The sequence below is a fragment of the Myotis myotis genome, unplaced genomic scaffold, assembly GCF_014108235.1.
Source record: "Myotis myotis isolate mMyoMyo1 unplaced genomic scaffold, mMyoMyo1.p scaffold_m19_p_17, whole genome shotgun sequence".
Classification (NCBI taxonomy): Eukaryota; Metazoa; Chordata; class Mammalia; order Chiroptera; family Vespertilionidae; genus Myotis; species Myotis myotis.
This window is the reverse complement of record NW_023416321.1, coordinates 7398141-7414091: the sequence shown is the minus strand read 5'-3', so window position 1 is coordinate 7414091 and position 15951 is coordinate 7398141. Positions and strand designations below refer to the sequence as shown.

At 44.4% G+C, this 15951-nt stretch overlaps 2 protein-coding genes across 4 annotated transcripts; one reads left to right on the top strand and one right to left on the bottom strand.

Annotated features, from left to right (window-relative positions):
* Positions 1-4974: 4974 nt before the first annotated feature.
* On the bottom strand, positions 4975-5604 carry LOC118671386 (keratin-associated protein 9-1). Its single transcript, XM_036339522.1, has 2 exons — positions 5452-5604; positions 4975-5367 (listed from the first exon to the last, which is right to left on the bottom strand). Exons 1-2 carry the CDS (start codon positions 5602-5604, stop codon positions 4975-4977), a joined length of 546 nt encoding a protein of 181 aa, XP_036195415.1.
* Positions 5605-8053: 2449 nt separating this feature from the next.
* On the top strand, positions 8054-15459 carry LOC118672305 (keratin-associated protein 4-6-like). Of its 3 annotated transcripts, XM_036341911.1 has the most exons (3): positions 8054-9328; positions 15016-15203; positions 15306-15459. In XM_036341911.1, the coding sequence occupies exons 1-3, from the start codon at positions 8738-8740 to the stop codon at positions 15457-15459; spliced, it is 933 nt and encodes a 310-aa protein (XP_036197804.1). In that variant the 5' UTR covers positions 8054-8737. The 3 variants fall into 3 exon arrangements, with proteins under 3 accessions (XP_036197804.1, XP_036197806.1, XP_036197805.1); XM_036341913.1 differs by lacking the exons at positions 15016-15203; positions 15306-15459 and having other exon boundaries at positions 8054-8891; positions 9018-9640; XM_036341912.1 differs by lacking the exons at positions 15016-15203; positions 15306-15459 and having other exon boundaries at positions 8054-8901; positions 8986-9640.
* Positions 15460-15951: the final 492 nt, after the last annotated feature.

Below are 15951 nucleotides of genomic sequence, written 5' to 3'. Positions count from 1 at the left end.
ACTCATGAGAGCTGCAGATGCGGTCCCTGCTGCCCGAGCATGTCGCTGCCGGGACCTGACACGGGAGGAATGTTGTAAACAACACCATCTATACACATGAGGGATTATTCCTGCCACTGTTGAGGTAGAAAATTAATTGCACTCTTGCTAGACCTCAGCACTCAGTATCATTGCCGCTTGTATTGACCTGTGAGCGTTGGTGCCCTTGAGCAGGAACAGAAGACCCCATCCTGGATCTCAGTCTGTCCGTTATTACATGGCATCACACAATGAAGTTTTCTCATCTAAAACTGGGTAATAATTCATGGAGGTCCATTCTGCAGCTCTAGTTGGATGCTGCACATGGTGTGCAATAGGTATATGACTTCCTATGTCAGGAATACTGTACAGTAAAAGAAAACACAGTATGGGATTTAAAAGGTACTGATTTTATTAAGGAATGTGTAAGGTTTCCTGCATCCAGGGAGAGGTTACAAAGTGATTGTGAAAAGAAGAAATAGGATAAAAACTATGCATATATGATTATGAAGATATTGATCAATTGCAGAAACCTATTAAAAATTATGAAGATGAGTTACTTAAAAGGAGCAAGAGATCCTGACTTAAGAGTCAAAGCAAGAACATGACTCCATATCGAGGGTGCAGGAAGCTGACTAGTGATCCATAGCATGGGGGAGAGAGAACCGAGTGAAGGCCTCTACACTGCATCTCAAGCCTCTGAGCCGGCTGGTGCATGACAGGAATGGTGGTGGTGGTATGCTGGCTGTCTTCGAAGTCTAGGAAGTGAAATTGTCCACATGGCAAATCAGTTCACAGATGGTGTTATTTCCAGTTGGTGGTTCTTGAGGGAAGACTCATCAACATGAAGGCTGGCAGCAGCTGGACACACAGCAAGGGCGGCGGCAGCAGCTGGGCTGGCAGCAAGGGGAGCAGCACATGGTGTCAGGTGTGGAGGGTGGGTTCCTGTTCAGAGGTGAGTTTTTCGGATTCTGATGACTCCTTTTCTGGAGCTTTTATACCTGCGGCCCAAAATGTTGGCACGAATGGCCCGGGTTTTCCTTGTTCTTGTTTACATATTTAATGTTGTCACTTGGAAAATTTTGAAGAGGAAGTTGTTCCCTAAATGTAATTAATCTCTTCAAAATAAGTTCTTAATCTATTTTTTTAATTGAGAATAACTCATAGGAACCTTTCTATAGATAAATAAGAAATGGTCACATTATCAGCATGTTCCTGCTTCATAATCGGGTGGGTCCTCTGACCCATAGAGTGCCTGCTGCCTGGGCAGGTCCAGTGGTTGGTGACTTGATGCCCAGTCTGTTTATTCCAGAGTCACTTAGGTCACTGACTGCACACTGTCTTTCTTTTTGTCATTAATGTAATAATTAGATCAGGAAAGATGATACCTGAAGTATCATTGAGTATGAACATGTTCAAAAGTTTTTATGGCTTAACATTCATCTTAAAAAGTGCTCAAATATATAATTTCCAACTTAGTAAATTGTTATTAATTTTCAACTTGATAAAAGATCTCAAAGTGAACATCCATGTCACCCTGGTTGAGAGAGAGAATCTCACCCTCATCCCCTTTCAAATTTTAGCGCTCACTCATCCCCAAAGGTCATGAGTTTAGGCTGCTCTTAAACTTTATATGAATGAAATAATGTAGAATTGGCTACTTTCTCTTCATATGATGATTGCGAGACTCAGCTTCCTTATCTGAGCGTCCACCCTCCTGGGCCTCCTGCATCTTTTGCTCATCGGGGTCCCTTTGATCAGACAGTCAGGTGGCATTGCAGAGCAGCTCCTCCTCTCATTAGTCACCTTGTCCCCTGAGAGGCCTGCTGCAGCATCGCATTCCCTTCACTCTGATCTCTGACATGTGTTTCCCCGCCTCATGCGATGCTTCCTGACAAAGGACAGCATTTCCCTGTTGCCTGCATGAATTTTATGATGTGCATTTTTCCCCCAAGGCCCTTGTCACTAACCTTGAAAACGGATCTTGATTTGTAAGATGAAGTTCAGAGTTGTTTCTCAAAATATTCTAGGTGTTATCGGGTTCTGGTTTAGTGGAATGAGATCTCCTTATCCTGTACAGTATACGGCCATATCTTATCATTCTTATTACTTGTGCCTATGCTGTTTTGTAAGGTGCTTCTAGTTTGCCTTATCCATTTTCTATACTAAATTGCCACCAAGATTGTGCATCTATTTACCTCTTGTTTTATCCTCGGCCGTAAGTTTTCTATGGTGAAAGTAGAATGCAACATAGTTTGGTTAAGGGAATTAAACTCATATGGAAGAGTCCCCAATTCCTATTCTGGCACTCACTAGCCATATGTTTTGGGGGTAAAGATAGAATACACTTAAACCAACTCATGAATGGTTTCTCAATATACTGTGTGATCTCTTACAAATATATCTTCATTTTTCAGCTACCATCTTACATATAGGTCTGCCGATGGATTAATCTAGAAGTGTTTTCTTTCTCTTCCCCCCCCCCTATATTACTGGTTCAGTCTGTCTGTAGTCAGATACCTTTATAAGAGACCCCAATTCTTATATTTTCAAGGGATGTTCCAGAAAAAAATATATTCATCACCCTTATTATTTATAGAGAATAGTTTTTCTTCTCTTCCTCAATAATCTAAGATAGTGTCTATTTTGATAATCTTTGAATCCCTGAGTTAATGCAAACTAACCTCAGTTTACAAATTATAAACATTAAAACAAAGGTATTAATGAGAAATCATGGCACATCCATGGAGAGTTTAGTGCTCATCTCAATGACTAAAAAAATACATGAGTGGTAATTTTCAGCACAATTCCATCTGACTCCTTCAAACCCTACTTGGTTATAATATATGAACACGGACTACCTAAACTTCAGTGATTGATGGCCCCAATGGCAGCTTTTATGCCAGATGGAGAATTTTTACTGCAACAGATGAAAAACTTTTGGTCTGCAAAGGCAGTGGAAAGAGGATATATTCCCAATGAAAAGAACTGTGATGAGTACAATGATTGTGTGTGTGTGTGTAATTTTGTATGGGAGGTGGTCGATGGCTTCAGAAAATGATGTTTATTGGCTACTTGCAAATGGTGAAAGGCCTGATTGAGTTATCTTATCCCTGGAAGAAGCATGATTGGAAGATAAAGGCATTTGGAGAAGAATCGTGTCCATGGAGATGGTGTGTCAGAAGATGGTGCTTCCTCTTTGTGTGCCACATCAGTGCTCCCCAGAGAGCATCCACCACTGAGGAAGCTCTGGACAAGTACAAGTTGGTATAACTCACATTGTCCAGGCCCTCAGGTGCACCGGTACTTGCACAGGGGCATGAACCAAGTAGCCATGGTGGCAGGGATTGAGGCAGGTGTGGACCCACAGCACAGGTTCCCTCTCCCCACAGTTGCCTCCGCTGGATGTGCTGTCGTCATAAGTCGGGACAAGAGGTGAGTTGGTATCCATAGCATCATTTATGAAGACTAACCACCCCAAGTGGACCCAAGTGTTCCACTCGGATCACTTCTGAAAAAGGCAGTCCTTCCTTACCTTGATTGCACGTTTGGCAAAAAGAATTGTCTTCCCTGTCTGCAGTGCTATCCACCAGCTTACAGTATTGTCATAGGACCCTGAATAGCATCACTTTGGGCCAAGGGACCCACTCTATGATGAACAAGGTCAACAATAGGCACGTAACCATGGATCTACTTGTCCTACCGTGCATTACATGACAGAAATTTCTGGCCTGGTAAAAAATTGGACTGGTCTCTTAGATGTGCAGCAACGACACCACCATAGAGGTGACAACATACAGGATTGATATATTGTCTTCTGGATGTGGACTGTACCTTAACCCAATGGCCGTTACTATATCATTAACGTAGGACCGCAGATATCCTTGAATGGGAGTACACATGGGTTGGGCAGACATCAGAGTGAATCTCCTCACGTTAACCACTAGTGACACACTTGGGAATCTGTGCTTCCCGTCCCATCACGGCTGCAGACCCTCCTGGACTGAAGGTTCTACTCCTGTGAGAGCACATTTTTGTCAGGGACATCATCTAAGTCAGAACAATCATCTGGTCAGTTTGGAATGTCATAGGAATAGAATAGCAGGCAGAGGATGCAGTTCCTATTTGGTGAGGGACACTTGTCAGGAAAGGTAGAGAGCAGGGAGAAGTGCATCGGGAATGTGGGGATTTACTGAGTGGTGCATGCCCCATGACAACATTCACCCGAGGCTTCTTTGGGATGTAAATGTGCGTGCCTTTGGGCAGAAACAGAAGACTTTCCTGGATCTGAGTCAGTCCAGTCTTAGCTACGTGACCTTAATCAATTAATGGGGGTTCCCCCCTACAAACAGAGATAACTCTTTGTGGGGCTGTTACGATGCTCAGTCCCTACTAATACATATAGTATGCAGTATGTATTTAAATCCCTGTGTCAAGAATTCGGCGCAATAAATAAAGCACAATATGGATGAATTTTATGCTATAGAATTTATTAAGAAACAAAGGGTAAGACTCCTGCAGTTAGGAATACAGTTCAAAGTGATCCTAAAAAAACAAAGCATGTTACAAGAAGCATGACTACATTGATAAGGAACATACGATTATGAGGATTATTTATCAGTTGTAAAACCTTTTAAAAATTATAAGAATTTGTTTTTCTAAGTTACACAGAGGGAGTGGGTGAAGACCTTGACTACAGACTCAAAGCAGAGACCATAGCTCCATATCGAGGATGCAGGAAGCTGGCACATGATCCACCAACCCGGGAGGGAGAGGATCAGGGACGTCCTGTGCACCCCATCAGGCTGATTCAGAAGCTTGTATCAGGCAAATGAGTCCCAGAAAATTATGGTCAAGCATGCTGGTTGCTAAGTCTAGGAAGTGAACAAGTCTCCAAAATGGCAAGTCAGTTAGCCGAAGATGTTATGCTCACATTTTGGTTTTCTGACAAGATGATCAGCAGCAGGAAGGCTGGCAGCAGCTGGACACACAGCATGGGCGGCAGCAGCAGCTGGGTCTGCAGCAGGTAGTCCTACAGCAGGTGGTCTGACAGCAGGTTGGGCGGCAGCAAGGCTGGCAGCAGCTGGACACACAGCATGGGCGGCAGCAAGGCTGGCAGCAGCTGGACACACAGCATGGGCGGCAGCAGCTGGATCCACAGCATGGGCTGCAGCAAGGCTGGCAGCAGCTAGACCCACAGCATGGATTGCAGCAGCTGGATCCACAGCATGGGCGGCAGCAAGGCTGGCAGCAGCTGGACACACAGCATGGGCGGCAGCAAGGCTGGCAGCAGCTAGACCCACAGCATGGACTGCAGCAGCTGGATCCACAGCATGGGCGACAGCAAGGCTGGCAGCAGCTAGACCCACAGCATGGACTGCAGCAGCTGGATCCACAGCATGGGCGGCAGCAAGGCTGGCAGCAGCTAGACACACAGCATGGGCGGCAGCAAGGCTGGCAGCAGCTGGACACACAGCATGGGCGGCAGCATGGCTGGCAGCAGCTGGACACACAGCATGGACGGCAGCAAGGCTGGCAGCAGCTGGACCCACAGCAGGTGGGCTGGCAGCAAGGGGAGCAGCACATGGTATCAGGAGGAGAAGGTGAGTTTCTGTTCAGAGGTGAGTTTTTCAGATTCTGGGGACTTCTTCTGTTCTGGGGTTTTTATACACTGGGCCCCCAATGTTGGGGCCAATCAGTAAGACTTTCCTTGTTTTTGTTTATGTTGTTTTGGTAATCACAGGGAAATTGTCAAGGAGGAAGTTGTTCCCTAAGTGATATGAATATTTAGAAAATTGGTGTTTAATGTGTTCCTTAATTGAGAACAACTCATTGAAACTTTTATAGATAAAAGGAAGTAGTCACAATATCAGCATACTACTGAAAGCAACCTATAGATTCTGTGCAATCCCCATGAAATTTTTCATGTCAGAAATAGAAAAAAACATCCTAAAATTTATATGGAATGACAAGAGATCCAGTATATCCAAAGCCATCTTGAGAAAGAAGAGCAAACCTGGAGGCACCATGCTCTCTGATTTCGAACTATTTTACAAAGCTATAGTAATCAAAACAGTATGGCATTCGGTATAAAAACAGACACATAGATCAATGGAACAGAACAGAGAGCCCAGAATTAAACCCAAATATATATGGTCAATTAATTTATGACAAAGAAGCCAAGAATACACTGTGGGGAAAGGTCAGTTTTTTCACTAAATGGTATTGGGAAAACAGTGAAGTCACATCCAGAAGAATAAAGTTGGGCCACTATCTTACACCATATGCAAAAATTAACTCAAAATGAGTTAAATACTTGAATGTAAGCTCTGAAACTATAAAATTCCTAGAAGAAAACATAGGCAGTAAGCTCATTCTCATAGATCTTGGCAATAATTTTTTGGAGTTGACACCAACACAATGGCAAAAAAACTAAAAAAATGAAACTGCAGCAAACTAAAAAACTTCTATGTAGCAAAGGAAGGAAAGAATCAACAAAATAAAAAGGCAACCTACTGAATGGGAGCAAATATGTGCAAATTGTATAGTTGATGCTGGGCTAACTTCCAAAATATATAGAGAACTTATATAAGTCAATAGCAAAAAACAAAACAAATGGTCACATCTTAAGTAATTATAGAAATCTCAAAACTCTAAAACTGACACAGTACAATCCCCAGAACTGGTTCAGATTTTACCTGTATTACATGCACTCATGAGTGTGTGTGTGTGTGTGTGTGTGGGGGGGGGTTCTATGCAGATTATCATATGTGCTGTATGGATTTGTGTAATCACCATCACAATTAAGATACAGAACTGCCCTTCTCCATAAGGCTCTATCTTTGTAGCCACACCCACTCCCTCCCACTCATCATCCGACACCCCTGCCTACCACTACTCTGTTCTCCATCTCTATAATTTTATTTCCAGCATGTTCTACAAATGGAATCTTACAGTGTGTAACCTCTGTGATTGGTTTTTCACACTCAGCATCCTTCCCTTGAGATCATGCATGTTGTTCTTTGTATCAATAGCTTGTTCCGTGGTGTATCACAGTTTATGTGTTCCATCATTCACCCATGAAGGGCCCCTCAACAGTTTCAGGTTCAAAGAGCTTTAGACATCCTTGCATAGGAGACTAAATCTAAGATGAAAGTCACAGCCTGTCTTAGATCTGAAAGAGTCGTTACTAATCCAATATATGGCACCTGATTTGGGGAGCAGTAAGTATACCTAAACTTCGTGGGAGTATTTATATTAACTAGCCATACTCCCTAATGTTGTATTCACCCTCAGCACCTCTATCTCAGGTATAACCGCATAGAAAATGTTACTGCTTGTATCAGGTAAAAAAAAAAAAAAAGATTAAATAACCCCTACACATCTCTCAGCAGAGACTAAAGCAGTTCAGAATGAAAAAGGCAAAGGTTTTCCCCCGCGATAGTAACCTCGGTATAAGTTCACACTCATTGCCAACCACTTTCTGCCATGACACCCTGAACTGCACAATGCATGCCAACTCTGATACATTAACGAACATGAATATTATTCAGAAAGGAAATGGTTTTAAAAAAAAGAAAGGAAACCCTGCCAGTTATGATAACATGGATGGGCCTGGAAGATATTATGCTAAGTGAAATAAATCAGTCACAGAAGGACCAATATTGCATGAATCACTCATTTGAAATATTAAATACACAAAAGGAGCATAGAATAAAATTTTGGTTTGCAGAGGCTGGCGTAGTAGGAAATGGCGAGCTGTTGTTCAATGGGTATAGAATTACAGTGATACAAGGCAAATAACATCTACAGGTCTGCTGTACAACGTTATGGCTATAGTTGACAATATAGTATGGTACACTTAAAATCTTGTTAAGAAGGTAAATCTTAGGTTAATGTTCTTACCACACACACAAAAAATGAAGGGGATGGAAAGAAATATTTTTGAGGTGATGGATATATTTATTACCTTAATTATGGAAATGGTATTATGGTACATGCATATGTCCAAACTCATCAGAATGTATACATTAGAAGTGTAATATTTTGCATATTACATATTCCTCAGTAGAGCTGAGGGAAAAGAAGAAACATCAAAATTTCATGACTTGGTTTTTCCTCGTACACCAGTTACTTATTTCCCATCTGAAAGTCTGGAAAATGGTCCCTGATTAGCAGTGGGGAGAGGAAATATCCTAAGAGTCTATTCTTATGCCAGCGATGCCCTGATTCACATTCAACACTTCTCTGCCCACCTGGCCCACAATGAATGAGACATCAAACTAAAATGCAGCTGTATCCCCCTAAGTCACCAAAAGGAATGTGGCTTATTATGACCCAAAGGGAGACATGTTGGGCTGTGCAACATGAGACACACATACATGATCTAAATGCATAAATCACATGACAGCTTTCTTTAAGGAAGATGAAGCAAGAAAGACACATAAGAGAAGATCCAGGAAGAGCTGAAGTGAGGAATCCTAACCCATCAGGAAAAGGAAACAATGTTTCCATCCATCTTGAAAGGGTAGCCAGGAAAACAAACCTGGCTAATTTCCTAATCACCTGTTAATTAGGACAAACAGGACAAGGAAAGAGCACAGCTTCTGATGACAGCAGCCCTTAGCAGGGTATAAAAGGGGACCTGGGGCGAGCAGACTTCCAAACCTTCCAACCCACCTTCCTGAAAACTCACTCCGAACCTCCACCCTCTGACACCATGGTCAACTCCTGCTGTGGATCCGTGTGCTCTGACCAGGGCTGTGGCCAAGGCTGCTGCCAGACCACCTGCTGCCGCCCCAGCTGCTGTGTGTCCAGCTGCTGCCGCCCCTCCTGCTGTGGCTCCAGCTGCTGCCGCCCCTGCTGTGGCTCCAGCTGCTGCAGGCCTACCTGCTGTGGCTCCAGCTGTGGCTCCAGCTGCTGCAGGCCTACCTGCTGTGGCTCCAGCTGTGGCTCCAGCTGCTGCAGGCCAACCTGCTGCATCTCTAGCTGTTGCCGCCCCACCTGCTGCCAGACCACCTGCTGCCGCCCCAGCTGCTGTGTGTCCAGCTGCCGCCGCCCCTCCTGCTGTGGCTCCTGCTGTGGCTCCAGCTGCTGCCGCCCCAGCTGCTGTGTGTCGAGCTGCTGCCGCCCCAGCTGCTGTGGCTCCTGCTGTGGCTCCAGTTGCTGCCGCCCCAGCTGCTGTGTGTCCAGTTGCTGCCGCCCCAGCTGCTGTATGTCGAGCTGCTGCCGCCCTAGCTGCTGCCCGACCCTCTGTTGCAAGACCACCTGCTGCCGTCCCACCTGCTGCCAGACCACCTGCTGCCGCCCAGTCTGCTGACTTCCCTGAACTGTGCCCACTGGTTTTCATCAGCCAATCTTCTTGATGTAGTTTAACTGAACTGAGTCATGAGAGGCCAATTGTCAAAACTTAGTTCCAACTGATTCTTAAACTGATTTTGGCCTCCTAATATATATTGTCCCCCCCACCCCCCAAGAGCATGCTACTACCTGTCTCCCAGATGAACACAAAGTTTGAATTTTCTCTGAAATCTTTCAACCAACATGTCATCCCTATTGATATATTTCTTCCCGGCCATCTTTTTTCAAATGGAGATGTCCCTAAATCTTAAATAAATCTGAATTTCCCAGGCATACAAATACAAGAGTATCGTGTCTGATCATTTTTCCTCTTGACTTGCCAGTTGTTCTGTTGTTCTGTTGTTCTCTCTGCAGAGAGCAGAGGACAGCAGGTGATTTCAGGATGCGCCCCCTCTATGCCCTCAGCATTCTTGTTTTAATGTAGGAAGGTGGTTTCTTACAGCAAACACTTTGATCTGTCGGCCTGTGGTCTTTCTCCGGATGAAGGAGCCAGCTCAAGGCAGGCCGGGGGTCCAAGTGTGTAGAATCAATGTTCGGCCAGTGATGGGTGCAGTGGGTACATACTCTAGTTCTTTCCTCTCAGGTGGGGGCAAGGAGTACCACTCTTTAGAGGTCCTTGGTGGAGTGACGCCCAGCTGCCCACAGGAGTAAGCTGCTCATTCCATCACCCTACACTGGCCTCCGTCCCTTCCCCAGATCACTTCCCAGGTTCCCTGCAGTGCCTTTTAGGATGATCTCCCAAATAAACTACTACATCTCAAACCCCTGTTTGGGAGTCTGTTCCTGAGGGCACCCAATCTGAGACGCCAGTATTCCAAATGTAATTACTTGTGTCCTTTAACACATTTTAAACATATATTATGAATGGTTGTCAACTGTCAGTGTCAACTTAGATACAGTAACCAACAACGTCCAATAGGGGTATTCCAGTGTCCCCTGAGGAAATGGCTGTGGATTCCTTTGGGAAAGGACTAGAGCAGGGGTGGGCAAACTTTTTGACTCGAGGGCCACAATGGGTTCTTAAACTGGACCGGAGGGCTGGAACAAAAGCATGGATGGAGTGTTTGTGTGAACTAATATAAATTCAAAGTAAGCATCATTACATAAAAGTGTACTGTCTTTTTTTTTTTTTTTTAGTTTTATTCATTTCAAATGGGCCGCATCCGGCCCGCGGGCCGTAGTTTGCCCACGGCTGGACTAGAGTGATCAATGCTATATACACTTGCTGTGGTCCTTGGTCTTGGAGGACTGGCCTTACTTTCAATGAGTCAGTGGGTTGTAGATCTGAGAACTGGCTCAGCCTGGAAACTGGGTGAGGGGTCATAATTTCCCATTGGGATCACTAACCTCAGCCTGTGGGTCCCACAGCACTTCACCCCCAGTTGTCATCCCAAATGTGCTTGCTGCCCATCACATATTTATACCCACATTACTCTGACCATTAAATGCTGCCAGCTGGCCTCTGCTACTTCAAGGACATTCTCATTCTCATTGCTCCTTGGGAACTCAGTTCTGTGACAATATTCCCTACCACGAGCTCCAACCTTAGAGAATAGATCTCTCTACCTGTTCATTCCTTCTTACCTTAGTACACAGGGCACCCCCTGAGTCCTCCTAGGGAGCTTATTCAGCTGGTTGGGTTTCCTGGCCTTGTGGCTAGAGCTATTCTAGCCTGTTAACTTCTCTGCACCCTTTGATCCCTTCATCCTCATCTCTGTGTTGTGTGGTACTAGATAAATCTGTACAAATGATCTATTGTTAGCTAATATTACCTCAAATTTTAGCAGCTTAAAATGAGACTCATTTACTGTCTCATAGTTTTCGTGCATCAGGAATCCCAAGTAAAGCTCAGCTGGGCTCTCTATTCCTTAATGATTCATAAGGCTGCAATCAGGGTGTTAGCTGGCACTGGCATCTCATCTCAAGTCTTAGCTGGAGAAGAATCCACTTCCAAGTTCACAGATGTAGTTGTTGACAGGATTCCAGTCCTCGAGGGCCATTGGAGTGAGAGCCTCAGTTCCCTGCTGGTTGTCGAATGGAGACTGTCCTCAGTGACTTGCCACATACTTCTCCCCCACAGGGCCGCTCACTTCCTCAAAGCTCTGAGGGCGAGAGAAAGTCGGCTAGCAAGATGAAAGTCACCATCTCATATAACTTAATCACTTGATGTTGCCAGAGGTGGTTGGTTAGAAGCATGTTACTCACAGGGAGGGAATTATGTTAAGACCATGAACACCAAGAGGTAGAAATCACTGGGCCACCTAAGGGGCTGCCTACCACACTCTTAATTGAGTGAGAGAATAAAAACACACCATACATATATGAAGATCCCACTTCTATAAAATTCAAAAACAACTAAAACTGAACTATCATGGTTAGGATGCATACCTAGGTGGTAAAACTGTAAAGCACACCCGTGAAAAGATTAAGAATCGGGGCAGTGATTATATGTAGGGGGGAAGGAGAGCGATGTGGTCAAGAGAAGACACATCCAGGGCCCTCTTGGTGACAGCAATGCTCTTTTGTTTGACTTGGGTTTTGGCATAGATAGATGCTTGCTTCATAATTATTATATTATACGTGAATGTTTTATACACTTTTCAGTATACAGCAGTTCCCCCTTGAATCTGAGGTTTTGCTTTCTGTAGTTTTAGTTACCCCACAGTCACCCATGGTCTGAAAACAGTAAATGGAAAATTCAAGAAATAAACAGTTCATAGGTTTTAAGTCGCACGCCATTCTGAGTAGCATGGTGAAGTCTTGCACTGTCCTGCTCCATCCCAGCTGGGTAGTGAATCCTCCCTTTGTCAAGTAAATCCATACTATATGCCCTGCTCAGCCGTAAGTCACTTACTAGCTGTCTCAGTTATTTGGTCAGCTGCCTTGCTACTGCAGTGCTTGTGTTCAAGTAACTCGTGTTCGCTTAATAATGGCCCCAAGTGTAAGAGAGTGATGCTGGCAGCTCAGATATGCTAAAGAGAAACTGTAAAGTGCTTCCTTTAAGCGAAAAAGTGAAAGTTCTTAACCTAATAAAAAAAGAAACAAACAAACATAGGCTGAGGTTGCTAAGATCTACAGTAAATTAGATCTTCTATTCATGGAAGGGTGAAGAAGGGAAAAGAAATCAGTGCGAATTTTCTGTGGGAAGAACCTCAGGATATTTGGGGGAGCTCAAGAAGAGAGAAATTGACCTAAATCTATAGGTATTGCAGGCAAAGCTGATTGCAAGCATCTTCTGGCTTGGCTTCTTAGCCTCGAGAGGCTGTTAAAAGTTCAGTCTGAAGATTCCACGTGAAAAGTACCAGCAAAACAGATTTAAAAGAATGTAATCACAACCACAGTGAGGTACCACCTCACACCTGTTAAAATGGCTATTATCAACAAGAGAAGTAATAGCAAGTGTTGAGAGGATGTAAAGAAAAAGGAACCCTCAGGCACAGCTAGTGGGAATCTAAACTGGTACAGCCACTAGGATAACAATATGGAGCTTTCTCAAAAAAAAACTAAGGATGGAGTTACCATTTGACCCAACAATCCATCTTCTGGGTATCTACCCCGAGATTTGAAAACATTTGTTTGTAAAGATGTATGTATGCCTATTTAATTGCAACATGATTCAAGGTGGTCAAGACTTGGAAACAACCTAAGTGTCCTTCATTGATGATTGGATAAAGAAGATACGATACATATATACAATGGAATACTACTCAGCCATAAGAAAAGATTACATACTGCCATTTGCAACAATATGGGTGGATCTTGAGGATATAATACTAAGCAAAATAAGTCAGATAAAAAAAAAGTCAGGAACCATATAATTTTACTCATGTGGGATATAAAACTGAACATATAAGACAAAAACTCATAGACACAGACAACAGTGTTGTGGTTACCAGAGTGGGTGGGGGAGGTAAAAAGGGTAAAGGGGGTCAGATATATGATGACGGAAAGAGACTTGACTTTGGTTAGTGAACACACAATGCAATATACAGACCATGTATTATAGAATCATACACTTGAAACCTATATAATTTTATTAACCAAAATCACCCTGAAAATTTTAATAAACTGTAAACATAAATATTCGAGCCTATATGACCCATCACCACTCTTGCCGCTCTTAGGTAAATAAACAGGCCAAATTTCGTAAGACTCGACTTGTTATGAAAACAAATTAGATTTACTATAATTACTTTTGGTTAAAAAGGGGGTGAATGTACAGGGGAAAATTATGTTTTTTCCCCTTTACGCTATACCAGGAGGTGGGGATGACATTCTCTAGAAACTCCTACCAATGGAGAAGGCAGGGACTTCACTCTGAACAACTTTACCCTTGTTTGCTGTGCTTCTCCTGGCAACCTCTCATAACTAACGCCCCACTCCCCAGGTCTGCTTTTGTCTTTATTGAAGATGGCGTTAAGATGAAGGCAGATGCCATCTCAGGGGAGTGACTTAGTTCCCGATTCTCTCCCATGTATACAGGAGCTATACATGTTCTTAAATGGTTGTTTGTTTTCTTCCTGTTAATCAGATTTTGTCCATTTAACTCTTAGACCAGCAAGCAGAACCTAGAAGGGTAAAGGAGAACTTTTTTTCTCCCTGACACAGAGTTGGACTTGGGCATGGATTCAGTTTGTCACTGTAAACATGTCAGCATCGTGCCCATCACCCCAGAAATAAGTCCCAAAGTCAGCTGAAGAAACAATGAACAGAACAGAAACAGAGGCATTAATGCAGTGGTTCTCAACCTTCTGGCCCTTTAAATACAGTTCCTCATGTTGTGACCCAACCATAAAATTATTTTCGTTGCTACTTCATAACTGTAATGTTGCTGCTGTTATGAATCATCATGTAAATATCTGATATGCAGGATGGTCTTAGGCGACCCCTGTGAAAGGGTCGTTCGACCGCCAAAGGGGTCACGACCCACAGGTTGAGAACCGCTGCATTAATTCATGGAACAGTCTTGTATCTGTCAGAGAGGAGGGGGTGCTGGATGGAAGAAGGTGAAGGGATTAGTCAAAAAACATATACATAACACATAGACACAGACAACAGTGCGGTGATAGCCAGAGGGGAAGGGGGGTGGGGATAGGTGGAGGTGGGCAGAGGGAGGGAAAATGGAGACCGGAACAGACTGTTTGGGGCGGAGGGTGCACGAGGCAATGTGCAGATGATGTTTTGTTGCCCTGTACACTTCAAACCTGTATGGTGTTGCAAATCAATATCATCCCAATAAATTCAATTTAAAAATACCTGAGGAGGGAAGGTGTATTGAACCTAATGAGATGATCAGGAACTGTATCTTATGACTAGATTATGAACAAAGCAGGAACGATGCTAACATCCTTTTATCTGAAAAAGTTTCCGTAATTCTCAATTAAGAAACATATTAAACACTTATCTGCTACTCATTAAAACATGTAGAAAATAACTTCCTTTTTTACAATTCCCCATTGACTGTGGAAAACAATATGAACAACAACAAGGAAAGTTCTGCTCATTGGTCCAAATTGGGTGGGAGAGCGTATAAAAGCCACAGGATAGAAGGGGAGCCCTCAGCATCTGAGAAACTCACCTCTGAACAGGAACCCACCCTCCATACCTGACACCATGTGCTGCTCCCCTTGCTGCCAGCCCAGCTGCTGCAGGCCCACCTGCTGTGGGTCCAGCTGTGGGTCCTGCTGCTGCCAGCCTTGCTGCCGCCCCTGTTGTGTGTCCAGCTGCTGCCAGCCATGCTGCCGCCCCTGTTGTGTGTCCAGCTGCTGCCAGCCTTGCTGCTGTAGCACTCCCTGCTGCCAGCCCAGCTGCTGTGGGTCCAGCTGTGGCGGATCCTGCTGCTGCCAGCCTTGCTGCCGCCCATGCTGTGGATCCAGCTGCTGCCAGCCTTGCTGCCGCCCATGCTGTGTGTCCAGCTGCTGCCAGCCTTGCTGCCGCCCCTGTTGTGTGTCCAGCTGCTGCCAGCCTTGCTGCCGCCCAACCTGCTGTCAGACCACCTGCTGTAAAACCACCTGCTGCCGACCCAGCTGCTGCTGCTGCCCTTGCTGTGTGTCCAGCTGCTGCCAGCCTTCCTGCTGCTGATCACCTCACCAAAGAACCACCATCTTCACACAACACCTCTTAACTGACTTGCCATTTTGGAAAAAAATTCACTTCCTCAACTTGGCTGACAACCAGCATGCGGTACCTAAATTTCTGTGACTCGTGTGCCTGATACAGCCTCTGAATCAGCTGGATGGAGAGCAGAGGACGTCCCCAATCCTCTTCCTCCCGTGTGTATGGAACATGTGTCAGCTTCTTGCATCCTCGATATGGAGCTGTGGTCTCTGCTTTGACTCCGTAGTCCAGGTCTTCATCCTCTGAGTAACTTAGAAAAAGGAATTCTTGTAACTGTTACATAGGTTTTCTGCAACTGCTGAAAATCTTCTCAGTCCTGTTTTCATTTCCCATGCGCTCCTGGTTCCTGTAATCCTGCTTTCTTCTTCCACAGTCACTCTGAGTTGGCTTCCTGGTTAGGGGAAGTTGTACCTCTATTTCTTAATAAATTCTGTGCATTCCACACTGCGTTTGGTT